General features: G+C 42.8%; 1 protein-coding gene across 1 annotated transcript in view; it reads left to right on the plus strand.

Annotated features, from left to right (window-relative positions):
- The window catches only part of CABIN1 (calcineurin binding protein 1), a 94,073-nt gene that overhangs the window by 33,680 nt on the left and 43,947 nt on the right, over positions 1 to 16,446 (plus strand). The window contains exons 22-28 of the mRNA XM_015408948.1: positions 3,515 to 3,660; positions 5,052 to 5,313; positions 5,414 to 5,674; positions 6,142 to 6,293; positions 7,282 to 7,460; positions 15,083 to 15,265; positions 15,682 to 15,992. Of these exons, the coding sequence (XP_015264434.1) occupies positions 3,515 to 3,660; positions 5,052 to 5,313; positions 5,414 to 5,674; positions 6,142 to 6,293; positions 7,282 to 7,460; positions 15,083 to 15,265; positions 15,682 to 15,992 (1,494 nt within the window). The remainder of the gene's footprint in view (positions 1 to 3,514; positions 3,661 to 5,051; positions 5,314 to 5,413; positions 5,675 to 6,141; positions 6,294 to 7,281; positions 7,461 to 15,082; positions 15,266 to 15,681; positions 15,993 to 16,446) is intronic.

Below are 16,446 nucleotides of genomic sequence, written 5' to 3' on the forward strand. Positions count from 1 at the left end.
GCTTTTAAAGACTCTGCATTTGGTGTTCTACACACAGCATATGACAAAGCTTTAAGTTTAGATATGCAGAATGTGCTTGAGTAAAGATGGAGTTGAAAACAAAAGGGTTTTTGTAGTGTTGGTATGATAGCTTTGGTCCGGGATTAAAGAAAAGTGCACACTGAAATTGGTGATCATGAGATAATATACCTGTGTGAATGCATGACATAAAAATTGTAGCTGCACTTAACAGAACATTAGTGCACAACAATACCAATAAGACAGCAAGAGTTGCAAGTTTTGCCAGGAATGGGTCTTCCACAGCAACCCTTCCCATGTAGGAAACATGATACTTGTTGACTTGCATGCAAAATAAAATACTTTATAATCACTATTTGTTTGCTTTCTACTTGGACTTCAATCCAGCAAGACCCCTGAGGTGGCTTGTGCAGCATGATAAAAATACCCTTAATTTGGGAATGCTTCCAACACACCAGCACCAGTACTGTGGAGTGGCATACTACCCAAATGTCAGTTATCAGTAAACCTTTCTGGTGTCTCCATCTGCTTTCATCCAGGCTCAACTCCTTAACTGTTGATGACTGGGTGATTAGTTGCTGATAATAGATAATCTATACTGAAGGACTTTACTGCATGCATTCTAACTGAGTGATAACATATCATCAAATCTTGTATCACAGTTTTTATGTGGGGAAAACTGATACATCTGAAACATATTGGGGAATATAAAAATAATATTCTTCTGAAGAAAAGTCATGCCTTTCTAGTGAAACTTTACATTTTGGGCTACAAAGAAGTGACAGTTTTAAGGATGAGTTCTTACTGAACAATGTATGGCAATATGTTGTCTCTCAAATATACTCATAGTATCTTTGTCAGGTGTTAGTTTAGGCAGGGAAATTTAACAAAAGAGTAAGGTTTCTGTGAAGGTTCTGTTAGGTTCTTCCTTGTAATCAATTGCAGTTGATCTTACATATTTCTATTTGATACTATGAATATTAAGATAATAAGAATCCCAGTCTCTTCTGTCTTATAGTTTACCATATGTTATCCACTGCAGTTTTAGGATTTAAGAATAGCTATGCTGGATCAGCTCATTGAGCTTGTACAGTCCGCCATCCTGTTTCATGCAGTGGCTGACCAAATGCCCCTGGAAGACCTACAAGCAGGGCATTCATTTTATTATTAATTTTGGTTGCCATTTCCAGTGCTATACTTCGATATGGCAACCAAAGCTGTACACCGTATTCCAAAGATTGTTTCACAGATCTGTACAGGGGCATTTCATTGTTGGCTGCTTTTATTTTCAGGCTCTTTCTTAATAATCCCTAGCATGAAGTTTGCCTTTTTCACTGTCACTACATAATGAGTCAGCATTTTCACTGAGTTATCTACCATGAGCCCAAGATCTCTCTCACAGTCAGTCACCTCCACTTCAGACTTAGTGTATATGTACGTAAAGTTAAGAATTTTACCCAAATATGTAATAATTTAAAAGAGAACTGTTATATGAGGGTATGACACCAAAAAAGATAGCAAATATAAGTAATAATTTATCAAACAAATGTTGGAAATGTAAAAAAATAGAAGGCTCTTTTTACCATATGTGGTGGACATGTGATAAAGCAAAAACATTTTGGACTGAGGTCCATACAGAGATGGAAAAAATAATGAAATGCAAAATTAAGGAACCTGAAGTGTTCCTTTTGGGACTTAAAATGGAGGAAGTTAATATTGCAAAACGGACTTTAATGTGGTATATAATTACAACTGCTAGAATGATATACGCTCAATGTTGGAAGCAAGAAAGAACTCCCGATATCTGGGAATGGTTAAAGAAGTTACTTTTTATGGTTGAGATGGACAAAATGACGAGAAAGCTTAAAGATCAAGTAGCAGAAGATTTTTTTGCATATTGGAAAGACTTTAAAGATTACTTGGAGAAATACTGGGATGTAATAATCCTTTGACATTCTGTTTGGTGGAAGAAGCAGGTGGTCTTCCTCTCAAGCCCAACAAAGCTTTCTGCTCAGTCCAGCCTTGATTCTTAAAAATTCATTTCCTCCCCTGCTTCATTTATTTCCAGTACACATCAGCTGATGAGTACATATTAAATACTTAGAGCTTCTTATAGTTTGGAGAACCTTAGCCTCTTTTCTCCCAGTTCTTGCTGGCAAAATAATCCAGATCACTATGGAGAAGCACAGCAACCAAATTTTATATCTCTAAGCAGGGCAGAGTAGGCAATGGTCATGAATCAGTAGGACTGGTACATATGTAGGGACATCCTTTTAATGCTATGCCTCTGTCTGGTTTGGGCAACATGAAAGTAGATGCTGTCATTTGAACGGGGTGATTGAACAAGTGGTCCCTTTATCCTTCGTTCCTGGATTTGGTATTGACCTGTTAACCACTGTGCAAAACTCCAAATGCCCCTTTGACATTCCGTTTGGTGGAAGAAGCAGGTGGTCTTCCTCTCAAGCCCAACAAAGCTTTCTGCTAAGTCCAGCCTTGATTCTTAAAAATTAATTTCCTCCCCTGCTTCATTTATTTCCTGTACACATCCGCTGATGAGTACATATTAACTACTTAGAGCTTCTTATAGTTTGGAGTACCTTAGCCTCTTTTCTCCCAGTTCTTGCTGGCAAAATAATCCAGATCACTATGGAGAAGTACAGCAACCAAATTTCATATTTCTAAGCAGGGCAGAGTAGGCAATGGTCATGAAATCAGCAGGACTGGTACAGCCTTTTAATGCTATGCCTGTGTCTGGTTTGCGCAACATGAAAGTAGATGCTGTCATTTGAACGGGGTGATTGAACAAGTCCCTTTATCCTTCATTGCTGGATTTGGTATTGACCTGTTAACCACTGTGCAAAACTCCAAATGCCAACTTTACTGCAGGAGATAGAGAGTTGGTCCCAACTCCTTGGATGATATGTTTCTCCCCTTGGAAGGTCCTGCTGCTCTACAGTTTGCAGCTCTTGCCTCTAATAATGAAGGTGTTCAGGAACATCAGCATGGATTAATCCAGTTGGACTCTGGTAACTCCATGAAGAAGCTGTTAACCTTGTTTTTCCCACCTACTAGCAATGGCCAATGCCACTGGGGTTTAACTCTCTGGACCCATTCCCTGTTGGTTTAGGTAGAAAACCAGAAAACTTCCATGACAAGTCCTATGGGGCAAAGTGGACATTGGTCAGGGGAGGTTGGTGGGTTCTCCAACTCCAAGGGCATTCAGTTTGAATAACCTGAGTCCTTTCTTACCCTCTTTTCTTGTGCTCTTTGTAAGGCATTCTCTGCCAACTTCATTGTGGGGTGTGTTTAAGCAAGACCAGTTGTTTACACTGTACATTCTGTTTTTTATTTGGTATGCAATATTCTAAATCCCCCCCATGGGAAAGGACTAGGCAATAGTGCAGTTAAAACAAATGGGAGCGTAGCCCATTCAAGGATTTCTTTTAGCCACTGAAGAGAATAGACTCATCAACATTCTTTCCTGCTTGGTCTTTAGGTGCCAGCACTTCCTGAGGGTGCAGACTACTCTCCTCCAGTTGTTACAGAGCTGTACTACCTACTGGCAGATTATCATTTCAAGAACAAAGAACAGTCCAAGGCCATCAAGTTCTACATGCATGATGTCTGCATCTGCCCTAACAGGTCAGCAGCCACTTAGTGGACTCCTCAAATGGCCTGCGAGCCAGTTTGCTGCCAACATGTGTTGTTTAAATTGTAGCACACATACCACCCCCAAGTTTGGAGCATTTGTAAAGGACAGATGACATGGGTTACCCTTCCTTTCAGACCTATCTTTGTGCTGCATTGACTTGCAGATGTAACTATGTTTGGAATTTACTGGCCTGGAGAGGTATGTACAGACTTAACTTCAAAGAGGAGCAGGTTTGGGATTTTGAGCTGTGAGGTGAGCCCTGCTCCAAAGTAGGGGACCTTTTTGATGAAAGTCTTAAAAGGATTCTAGTCCAATGCCTTACCTCTTGGTCTTCCTGACCTCACCCACGATCTACTCATCGGATTCCTGATGTTCTTGAGAACATTGCCTGCTTCTGCATAGAGACCCTGGAATTCCTGGTGGTCTCCCATCCAAGTACTAACTAAGGCTCACTTTGATGAGATTGGGCTAGCCTGGGCCACCTATACTAGTTGCACAGACTAGTAGACCATCCAATATCCAAAGAGTGCCTCAAAAATGGTACTGGCATATGTTGGTTAAAATAAGGCATCCATGCAATATCAGTTGTATATGTAGGGTAACATGGGTGGATGCCACCCTCAGAAACAGCTTTGATGGAAATTTTTAAGGTCACCTCAGCACATGGTTGTTTTAGATTTCTGCAGAAAATTGTCACAGCTCTGAAAATAATGAACCAATTTGGACACACTGTATACCAAAATGAAGTACCAAACATACAATAGCAGCGGAACGCTTATCTTTCCTGGAGAAACTGCTATTAGGACTTGAATGATGGAAACAACAGAAATTAATGGTATAAGCATGGCTTCAGATTGCAGTGCCATTTTAACTAGCTCCCACAGCTGTATGAGGGATTCTACATATTTTGTAGCCAACGTTTCTTTATATTTTTGGTGTATGGAATGGCCAAATTGGATTGATCGTTACGAAGTTATCTCCATAAACAGGAGATACAGCCATATCCCTTAAAGCAGGAACAAGATGAATAGCACATGCTCTGATTAAGATGCAGATATAGATGGATAAACAGAGATGGGTTGTATACAAACTATCATGATCAATTATGTATAAGGTTTACAGAATAAATAGCCATCCGGTTATCACTCAAAATGTGTAGAGTGTAGACCAATTATGTATAAGATTTACAGAATAAGCCATCTGGTTATCACTCAAAATGTGTAGAGTGTAGAATACAGCAAAGCAATAGGGTTGATGGTATCACAAGCATAGGCAGCGACTTGTCGCAAATAATTCTTAAACAGGTACATGTTGCTGTGTTGCATGGCGACTCTCCTGAATGAGTTGTGTTCCACAGTGTGCTTCTTTTCTGTTCTTTCAGGTTTGACTCCTGGGCTGGCATGGCTCTAGCTCGGGCAAGTCGGATTCAAGACAAATTGAATTCCAATGAGCTGAAGAGCGATGGCCCCATTTGGAAGCACTCCACTCCAGTCCTGAACTGCTTCAAAAGAGCCCTTGAAATCGATGGCTCCAACCTCTCCCTGTGGATTGAGTACGGCACTATGTCCTATGCACTGCATTCTTTTGCATCCAGGCAGCTTAAGCAGTGGAAGTCAGAATTACCATCTGAGGTGGTGCAGCAGGTGAGCTAAAACTTGTCGCCTGCAGATTGGAAATAATTTGCCCATCTTGAATGGACCAAGTGCTGCTGCCACCTAGCCTTAAGCATGCTTCCTTTTTCAGATGGAAGGCCGACGGGATAGCATGTTGGAGACAGCAAAGCACTGCTTCACCTCAGCATCTCAATGTGAGGGTGATGGGGATGAAGAGGAGTGGCTGATCCATTACATGCTGGGCAAGATTGCTGAGAAGCAGAAGCAACTTCCTGTGGTCTACCTCCTTCACTACAAACAGGCAGGTCACTTCCTCCACGAGGAAGCGGCCAGGTATCCCAAGAAGATACACTATCATAACCCTCCAGAACTTGCAATGGAGGCCTTGGAGGTAAAATCATGAAAGGAAAAGGCACTGAAAATTTTAGTGGCTGTGAGTAGCCTTTAAAGCAAAGCAATCTAAGATCCAGACACTTAAAGCTATGAGCATCACATCTGTTAGCACATAAGCTTTAGTGCTGTGTTCTGTTTATACGCCTTTGTTGGTTGTTCTTTCAAACAGCTTTGCTCATGTTCCCTAAAGCAACTCATCCATTTTCCTGCATATGTGTATGTTATTTTGTGGTACATAAGCAGCTCAAAAGAAATTAAATGAATTAATTATCTTCCTGGTTCTGAAAACTGTCCTGCCTGTTGTTTTGGGCAGCCAGGTATGTGACTATGTATGAGCCTACTCTAAGCAGCCTTCAAATGGTTATGTATAATAAAGGGTTTTTTAAAAAGGAAAACTATTTAGGATTTGGAAACAAATTTAAAATCCTGCAGAATCTTGCCATGCAGTACACTGCTTTCCCCTAGGTGTATTTTCGACTTCATGCCTCTATCCTGAAGCTAGTGGGAAAGGCTGACTCTGGAGTGGATGCGGAACTACTTGTCACTTTTATGAAGGAAGCTGCTGAGGGGCCATTTGCAAGGGGAGAGGAGAAGAACACCCCCAAAATCACTGAAAAGTGAGTGCTAGTTTGCTGAGAGGGGAAACTAAGGCTGCTTTGAAGTACTATTTCACTGTATTCCCAGTACAGGGGCTCTAGGTGAAATCTCAGCTGTCTGGTCCTTACAAAAAGGCTCTCTTTCTTGAGGGTGGGAAACACTAAAGATCATCTAAATGGGGTAGTGCTTCCTTGCTTATTTCAACTTTGAAGTGATGGCCAGTGGTCTCTGATGTTGCCTCTTCCAGGTGGCTCCATATCTGAAATCAGACACATAACTGATAGCTACAGTTCTGCAGAACCAGACCTTTTCACAGCACGTGGGCTAGCAGAGCTATGACTTTGTTTGCAGTATAATAGCATAATCCACAGGCAGATTATTTTCAGCCCCTTGGAAATTCCAAGTATATATACATTTTGTGGGAACAGCAAAGTGCATGTGAATGTGTGTGTTGGGTATATGTTTCCTTACTGTCTCCTGGATTCAGAGGCCTGCAGTGGAATTGGTGCTAACTTTTTCAGCTAGCCCATGTGCACTGAAATTGCCTCAGCGTGTGAATTGGTTTGACAGTGTGACAGCTTTTTTTATTTTTTGCAGGACTTCACAAGGTGAAATTTGTTTGTTGGGGTGGGGTTCAGCAGAAAAAAGAGATGAGTGTTGTACGGTGGTGTGGAGAGATGAGAGTACAATAAAGAAAGAAGGGAGTTGCAAGTGGCATAGGAACTTGTTGGCTGGGGAATAAGAAAAACGGTGCAGTTGAGAGAGGGAGGATGCAGATGTGTAATGCAGATTGAGGAGGGGAGAGGGTTAACTGAGGGAGTGCAGGGAGGTCTGCGGTTCAGAGGGAGTACAGAGTCAGGCTTATGGGGCCTGATAAAAGAAACACACTGTTAAAATTGTAATATATGTGTGTTTTTAGGGTTAAAAAATTGACATTGATCAGGTAAGGGCACACTATATGTCGATACAATCCTTTTCTCTTCTTGTTGTCCTCTGTTCTTCTACCAGGGAAAAGCTTTGCATGGTGGATGAGGACTCTCATTCTTCTGCTGGAACAGTGCCAGGCCCTGGGACTTCCCTTCCCTCCTCCTCCGGTCCAGGTCTGACATCCCCACCCTACACAGCCACTCCAGTTGACCACGATTACGTCAAATGTAAAAAAACCCGTCAGCAGGCAACACCGGATGGTACAGTCCCTGTTCTCAATACTGCCAGCACACAGGGGTGCTGTAATCATGGGGGGTTTCACTTGGGGATTTCAATTCGCTTGCTTCGAGGAGGGTGATGGGTCTTTGGTAACACGGGCAATATTGCAACTCATTAACCTCATAAATCCACGGTGGTCAGCTGCTACCTCCCATTCAACCTAAATGAGAGGGACCAATGGGTAATTTGTATACAAGATTGCTTAATACTCTGATTAGACGCTGAGGGCTCCCAAAGTCAACAAGTTTAGTACTCAAACTATAAAAAGGTTTGGATCTGTCTGGTTCAGAAATATGTCCCCGGCACAGTTTTTCAGTCCTGACTCCTGCCATTTGGGAAGAAGGAAGGTGGCAACTGCGTGGGTGTCAGATTCTCAGTGTGAAGTGGAATGGCTCCCACTGACTCTCTCTTCTGTTATCTCTTTATTTCCCTTGATTTCCAATGAGTGGTGAGTACTTTTCTGTAGCTGATAAAATTATATCCTGCCGGGTAGCCTTGTGGGAATAGTTGGCCGATATAATAATCTTACTGGCAAAGTGCCATTGAGATAAAATTAGCACTGCAATTCACATGAGGTAGCCACACAACCAAATGCATGACAGAAAGCTGCTGTTCTGAGCACCACCTTTTTTGGGCTGGAGAACTTGCATGGTGGGGCTGTCATACAACTCTGCTTTTTAAGAATGTACATTGTGCTGGCTTTGCTCAAGTCGGATCAGTATACTTGCAGTTTCCCAAAACACATACAAAGCCTGTAGTGCCCTAAAATTCAGTAACTTAAAATAAAAGGCAAGGTGTGGATGAATTCTGACTGTGTGCATAGACTATTACCTGCATTGCAAGAATCTTTTTGTGTGGGTGGAATATGTTGGGTAATGTATTTAAAGCAAAGCATGGTGCTGCATGGGAGCCCGATTGCCACAAAATCCAAAAGATTCTATCTTCCTGCAGCTGCTATTATAACTGAAGTTAATATTCTTGAGGCTATCACAGCAGTGGAAGATGTTGTGTTTGAGTGTCTTCTGGGAAGGCAGAATGTAATAACTGCTCCAGAGAGCACCTGCAGAGTCTTGCATAATTGGACACCTGTGGCAAACAGAAAGCAGAGCTGCTGTTCACCTAGAAGAGCAAAACCGTGGCTTGGGAAGCTAGGGCTGAGCAATGCTGCGATGTGCTGTAGCAGCACAGCTTCATGCTCACATGTCCACTGTGCCTTGCTTTGATTCGTGTTGGCATTATTAAGTCACTTTTTTTTCAAATGGAGGAATACTGAGATCTTCAACAAAATGTTGGTGCCTGCATTGCAATCGGCATCTACCTGGGGGGAAAAACCTCTATTTTTAGATTGTGATTTGGAAACAGTTTGCTGTTACAGCTTGTAACCATCCTGCAAAACTGTTCATTAGTAAAGAGAAGACAGCTTTGGATGCCTTCTATTTTTGGAATGTTAACTCTTTTGCATCCTCACCTTAGTATCTAGATGCTTTTAACAATATTTGAAATAATGAAATATAACTGCTAAAGGTTAAAAAAAAAAGCAGAAGACTGCAGAACTGTCAGCTACACTTACAAACACCAGATGATCTTTGATCTGGATAACGATTGATACAATGGAGAGGTTTCCAGATCAAAAATTATTTTCAGCAGGTCTCTTATTTGGAAAGCTGCTCAAGATCATGAAGGACCTAGAATTAAAACAGACCAGCAAAAGAGTAGTGAAAGTCAACTGCAGGGCAAGATTAGCATTGGGAAAACAGAGAAGCAACTTCAGGAGTGCAAGGATCCATCCTCTTGTTCAAGATCAAGGAAACAGCTGAGAGGAGAAGAGGGAGAATGGGCCCAGAGAGGGCAGGGTCTCTGTTTAATGCCCCTACAAACACAGAGAGACAGCAGTGTCCAAAGCGGCAGCTATAGTGGATGAGCACCAGGCAGATGCTTCAAAGCAACATTGCCCACCATTGTCATGTAAATTAACAGTACGTTACCATGCAAAATTACTCCACTTTAAGGCCATTTAAATGAGTGCGCTTGGATTGGAATAATTCTGGATACGATTGAACTGCTCAGTAATGGTTCCTAGTCAAAATAATGGTATAATATGGAATCAGCTGTTTTATACAAAGCAATACAAAAATTATTTTCAAATGAAGAAGTCTATTTGTCTTCCTGAAGGTGTATGTCTCTTAAACAAACCAGATCAAACAGTGCTGGGAGCCAGGTTGTGAGACTATCTTGGCCTTTCCAAGTATGAAAGAATGTGCAGAACTGGCTGGCAGTGCAGGAGATGCTTGAATCCCTGTGATATGGAGCATACCTCTAGCCTGCAGGGAGCAAATCTGGCATTTGAGCGGATCCTGTAAAATGCAGAATTCCTCCAGTCTTGCCTTGATATCGCTGCCTCTGCCTAACAATTATAAGCAATTGCTATTCATTGCACTTTTTCTGTTAGCATATGCATAAGAATTGGCCTTTCCCACTGTCCTTTCTTTGTACTTTCATTCTTTATTCTCCCTTCTCCCTTCAGCACAGCTTTTGTACCCCCATAGCCAGAGTGTGCGACCTAAACCAAGGCTTCCAGCTTTCCTTTGAATGTCATCACTCCATCCTTTTTGCAGATTACAGACCTAAAAATTAACCTCACCCAAAGAAGATAGATTTTGCTTTATACTTATTTGGTAATGATTGAGGTGGAGTATTTGTAGCTGGCTGTCTGGGGACACTAAAACGTTGACCGTTCAGAAGCCAGGTATTACATGGATCAACACAGAAGTGTACTCATTTCAATACCAGTTCTGCAGAAAAAAATATTGTAGTAATGTACAGACCATAAAAATCACAAAATAAATACAAGAATACATAATAAATCTACCACATTCATCACAAGTCACTACACAACCACAGCAACACTAAGAACTGTCATATGAAAGATGGTTCTTGATGAAAACTTGAAAAGTGGGTTTCTTCCCTGTCCCCCTACCCTTCCCATCTTGACTACCATCAATTAAAGATCTTTCAGTGATTCTGTTGGAAAATGGAGAGGCTGGATTTCTGAGTCCCTCTCTCTGCTGGTAGGTGGCCTTCGATCAAGGCAGCAGTGATGGAAAATGAGAAGTGGGTATCTCATCTGAATTAAAACAGTTGCCCCAACCAATAAATTTTTGAGGCATTGTTTTCTAAGATTGGTCTGGTTTTGGTGTCACACTTGTCTTTTGTGTTGCTGTCCAGCTACCCATGTCCACTAGCAGAGTTCTGGCACATTATGCAGCAAATGCATGGGGGGGGGCCTTGTGAGTTCACTAGAGCAGAAAAACTCATTCTTGTCATTTAGAGCTCTTTGTACAATGAAACGTGACTGTTGTTGTCGTCATTGTCATCTTTTGCTGTCTGTGCATTTGTACTTTTGTAACCAATATTGCCCGTGCTGCCCTAGCCCTTTCTAAAACTCTGTCTGTGGATATTCTCTCCCTGCTTTTTACCCATCACGGCTTGCTTGAACTATAGGCCAGAACTGCAGCTTAACCACCCCGCTTGGTCAATGGAAATGTTATTCTGTACAGACCCACTGCAAAGGCTCCTTTCAAAATGAACTGGTCCTCCAGCTTTTGTAACCATTGGATCGTTCTGCCCTTTCAACATGTTTCCTTCATCCATCTCTTGTTCTTTATGCAAGCAAATGTTGTTTGTGTTTTAGTAAGAATGTGATATAAGAACGTTAGAGGGATTACCTATTTGAAGGGTAGGGAGGGGGTTCAGGTCATACTGTGTGTGTGTGTGTTTGTGTTGTGTGACATAAATCACTGGATTTATAGCTTGTGCCCCTCAAAGGCAATATTTAGAAATTGGATTACTTAAACCACCCTCATCTCACCTTATTTATTTATTTTATTTTATTTCATTTATACCCCACCCTCCCCGCATGCGGGCTCAGGGCGGCTTTTCTGTAGCCACCGAGAGCCATTCAAATAAAAAGACTTTTCACCATTTCCATAAGACCAGTGGCCTTAGATTTGGGCAAGTCTCTAGGGAAAGTCTAGAGATTTGGGCAAGTCTCAAAGAAGAAGTGGACAGCAAAGGATGAGATGGTTAGACAGTGTTATTGATGCAACGAACATGAAATTAAGCAAACTCTGGAACACAATGGAAGACAGGAGGGCCTGGCGTGATGTGGTCCATGGGTTCGCGAAGAGTTGGACTCGACTGTGCGACTGAACAACAACAACTAGGGAAAGGAAATCCCATAATTTAGAGGTAGCCACTGAACACACTTCTCTGTGTCCCATTGCAATCCTGAATTGTTGCTTAGCTGGAAAACTTGGTCCTGGGGAGTATTTTTGATACATTGGACCCTAGATGTGTAGTGCTTCAGTTTATAGGTCGTCAACTGTACGTTGAATTGAGCCCAGAAGGCAATCAGGAACCAGGGCAGATGCTGGTTATGCTTCAGATAGCCTGCTCCCATTGGAAAGCAGAATGCAGCATTTTGCATTGGCTGAAGTGAAGTGAGTCTCCTGGGGCTAAATCTACTTGGTTGATTAGGATTATAGCTACTTTTATGTAGTCTGCCGAAGGGCACTCTGATTTCCCTTGGCTGAGCATCTCATCTCCTGGGCCAGTCTGAGTCAGTTTGTGCTGTGGCTTCTGGCATTTGGGAAACCATGGCAGAAAGGCTGGTTCTTAATAACACGTGTCCAATACTAGTAGAATGACTCATCCAGAAGAGGATCTCTCTACATCGCATGGTGCATTCTGTACCATACACCAATGTGTATGTGTTTATGTGTGTTGATTTCAAACTCAGAAAAATTCTTTCACATTAACCATCTGTGATAAACTGGGGTGGGGAAGAAGGGAAATCCAATCCCAGCACTTATCAAAGAACTAGGAGTTTGTTTTGTTTAGAGGATGCAGGAGGTTGTTTCTGCATGGGATGAATATGTCTATAGGTCACCCTTTCCTTATATAATAGGTAGATCTACTTCCATGCATGGTCTTCACAGGTACTCAAGTCCTTTTGGTTTTAGTGAACTTGCACACTGCTCCATATCTTGTGCTTCCTTTCTCCATTGTTATATTCTTGATGTTACTGGTTGGCAGTGGCTGCACTTTTGGAGCTTGTGAAGTTAGCCTTGTGTCTTTTCTTTCACTCCCCCCACAATACACAGTTATTTGTGACTTCCAGACAGTTGTCTGTTGACACTGTAGTTAAACTCATACTTGGAATTACTTTTCAGAGGCAGTCTGGACCTTAGCCAGGAGACAGTCTCCACTTCCTTCCACCTGGCTGAATTCAGTTCTAATGAGGGCCTTTAATGGTTAATGGTTGTCCAGTGTGATGGTCTGCAGGATGCAGGAAGCTACACTGGTAAAAAAAAATACTTATTGTGGCTTCTTTTGGTTTGACAATTTGCCCCTTGATGTTTTTGGCAATAGATTTCTGATTCTAAGTCTCCAGGATCTACTCCAGCATCCAGATCTTTATCTGCGGCTCTATAGTTTTGCTAGGATTTCCTGCTTTATGGGTGTTCCCTATCTGTAGTACTTCATGTTTTGCCTCTTGGAACAGCATCATCATCTTTACAGAGCACATTTTCAGTTTAGCAAGAGAGGAAAAAAATCATCTTGTCTGCTAAAGCATTTGGAATTGCTCCTCATTGTGTAGCATCCACAAGTCTGCTTTGTTTACCTTATCCCAGCATCTACAACAGCCCTTGTAAGAAAAATCCATGTTCAGATACTGTGGTTTGCTCAAGGCTTCCTTGTTAGCTCATAGCTGATTTGAATTAAGGACTCCCTGGCTATAAGTCATGATCTTAACCAGTGTACTACACCAGTTCACATCTGTTGCTAGACCAAAGCACATTAACCTGTTTCTCTAAGGCTGCTTCCACATGGAGGTTTTTCTCTGCCTTGGGTTCCAAACTGGAACACTTTTTTTTTGTTGGCGCTTCAGCACAATGGGCTGTAATCCCTCTTGTTTCCAAGTTTTCCCCACTCTCAATACACTCGCTCCCAAATCTGCTTTACACTTAAAAAAAACACACAACAATTCAGCCCTAGTGCTTTAGCATGCCATCTGGAAGGAATGTCCTGCAGTGGTCTCATCCACAGCAGCACCATTTTCCTGCCACCAACTTCTCAACAGTGCTATTTTCTGAGCATTTCTTTCCTTGCCATGCCACTAGAGGGCTTTATCAGTAATTGCTGTAGCACCAGCAGGAGCTTTTTGCTATAATGATCTGTTACCATTTATCTATTTCCATTTCTTATTTTAGAACTATTACAGAGCATTCATGGGGGGAAAGACAAAGAGCCAATGCAGAGTCACTGCAGATCATGCATGGAATGGGGGGGGGAGGCAGAAAACTCCCACATGTGGAATCTTTACTCCCAACTTTTGTGCCTTGGCATTCCTAGTGGCAGCAAAAGAAACACAGAATCTTTACCTTGTGGAAGCAGCTTAAGGGATTTTTTTTTCTTTCTCCCCAAGTGGTAAAAAAAGTCTTGTATTTGTGGTGAAGCTAGAGAATCAATATCCTGCATGAGTTCAAACATCTATTTGCACTCAGTTCTTTCCAAGGTACAAAAGCTGCTGTCTTTCTTCCTGTCCACAGTGTATGGAGGCATCCACATGCTCAGATTTTTTTTAAAAAGAAATCACTCTTGAGTAGTGTGGCCGCTATCTGCTTGCCTCTTACCCCATCACCCTTTCAAACTGGCTTCCATAAGTCCTAGGATTCTCCGAGCCATGAAACTTGATCATGGATTTTAATTTCTGAAGCAAAATTTTAGGTACCTGCAGGTTAGACTTAAGAGAGTTGCTTGCATATTTGAGTACCTTTATATACCTGATAAGCAGTGGAGATGGCCAAGATTTCCATTTGGCTCCCCTAGGACTGCCCTGACCTGGATGGCCCAGGCTAGCTTGATCTCATCAGATCTTGGGCATTAAGCAGGGTGAACCCTGGTTAGTACTTGGATGGGAGACCGCAAAGGAAATCCAGAATTGCTACACAGAAGCAGGCAATGGCAAACCATCTCTGTTTGTCTCTTGCTTTGGAAACCCCATGGGGGTTGCCATAAGTCGGCTGTGGCTTGATGGCCATTTCCACCACCATCACCACTAAGACTGTTGTCCTATGTCTGTGGAAACAGGGCTGGCTGCAGATCTATGTGCTCTCCTCCCCAGGTGGGGCAAGGGCACTCTGAAACCCTCAGTAGGCTGAAAGGGGACTGTGCAGGTGATGGATCAAGCTGCTGCCCCTGTCGAAGTCTGCATCCTGACAACACTCCATTTGCTTCCTGAGAGAGCTTGAAGATAGCTCTACGAGGCCGTGCACAAATTCTGTCTCAAGTGCACCATTGCCTCTAAAGTGAGATGAAGGTGACAGCAAGGTGAGGCTGAGAGTTGGCAGAGCGGATGGATGCATTGGCTGCCTAGACTGGCAGAGTTTGGACTGTGAAACCGAGGCAGGGGCCTTTATACAGCCAGGAATGATGAGGAAGTATTAAATCCTTGTTACAAGGCAGAGGTGTCTGGGGCCTGTGTGGTGAGGCTGCACAAAAAGCACGGTCCATTTTTTTTGTCCTTGTTTTTCTTACACAGACAGGAGTCAGGATAGCACTGCAGTAGTGCTGTCGGATTCCAACTCTACACAAGACATGTTTACTGAACCTGCCAGCTCGCAAGACAGTGCAAAGAAACCTTTTCCAGAGACAAGGCCTTATTCTTCCTGCTTAGAAGCTGCTGCTCCTGGCAAAGAGATCCTAGGACCTATGGAGGAAAAGGGTATGTGGTCTGTAGAGTGTTATCCCACACTGCCTGTTTGTGTGTGAGATTATCACTTAGCAAAGGTTGAACCAGATTTAATGTGGGTTCAGGAGACAGGGGGCTTGCTGCTGGATCAGAGTGGGAGATTGTTGCTTCTTCCATAGAGGAGAAGTTGCTTCCTCCTTTCTTTCCCCACCTTTGTTTGATTGCTCTGACAAGGGCAACAAGAAGAAAAACTGCAGGACAGGGATTACTTATCCCAACAAAATATGTGTGTTTTGTTTCATTTCCTTTTTCTCCCCATACTGCAGTCTTTTTTTAAAAAAATAACGTCGTAGGGAATCATTTGGAACATTAATGGGGCAAAAAGATAGTGGCTTCTGGTTGAATTTGATTTCAGGCAGCTGTTGACCATGTAATATTGATAATCCCAGGAAAGTCAGAAGAACCCTTGGAGAACTCTGAATTCTGCCACGCAGCTGAGCAGAAGCTAGATCCTCAGGCACCATCTGGCATCTCCTCCAAAGCCTCAGCCGCCTCGCTTTCCCAGTGGGACACTAAAAGGCAAGCCGATCCTTGTGCAGACCAGTTTCCTCAGAGCCTTCCAGTGGATCTGGAGGAGCAACGGCAGTTCCTGACAGAGCAGTGCATCGCCTCCTTTCATCTGTGCCTGAGCCGTTTCCCTCAGCACTATAAAAGCCTCTACAGGTTGGCCTATCTCTACACGTACAGCAAAACCCACAAGGTAAGCATAAACTTGCTTTCCATTGTCTTGGCATGTCCCTAGAAGGGAACAGCAGAATCCTTGGGATGGAGAGGGAGGCCTTGGCATAGCCACTTTTGGTGGGTCAATCTGGGATGGCGGAAGTCTGGTTTGTTTCTTGTTCAGTGGTTTCTTCTCTCCCCTCCCCTTTCAGTCAAGTTACAGCGCTGATAGAAATAACTAGATCTTTGTACAATCCCACTGCTGTCCATTGGCTTGGCATGTGAGAGGTGGAGCCACCCCACTGCATCACAGAATGAAATGGGTGCTTTGAAGTTGCTGCCCTCTCCAGCAAGTCTTTCAGCAGCAGGAGACCTGGGCCTACACTACAGGGCAGAAAGCAGCCTGCAAAGCTTCTATAGAAGCCTGAAGTGAACTCGTCATGCTTTCCTAATCCTGCAGAGATATTCACAGGTCCCTGCGCTTGCTGTGACTT

The sequence above is a fragment of the Gekko japonicus genome, unplaced genomic scaffold (genome assembly GCF_001447785.1).
Source record: "Gekko japonicus isolate JY-2015 unplaced genomic scaffold, Gekko_japonicus_V1.1 scaffold19, whole genome shotgun sequence".
Lineage (NCBI taxonomy): Eukaryota > Metazoa > Chordata > Lepidosauria > Squamata > Gekkonidae > Gekko > Gekko japonicus.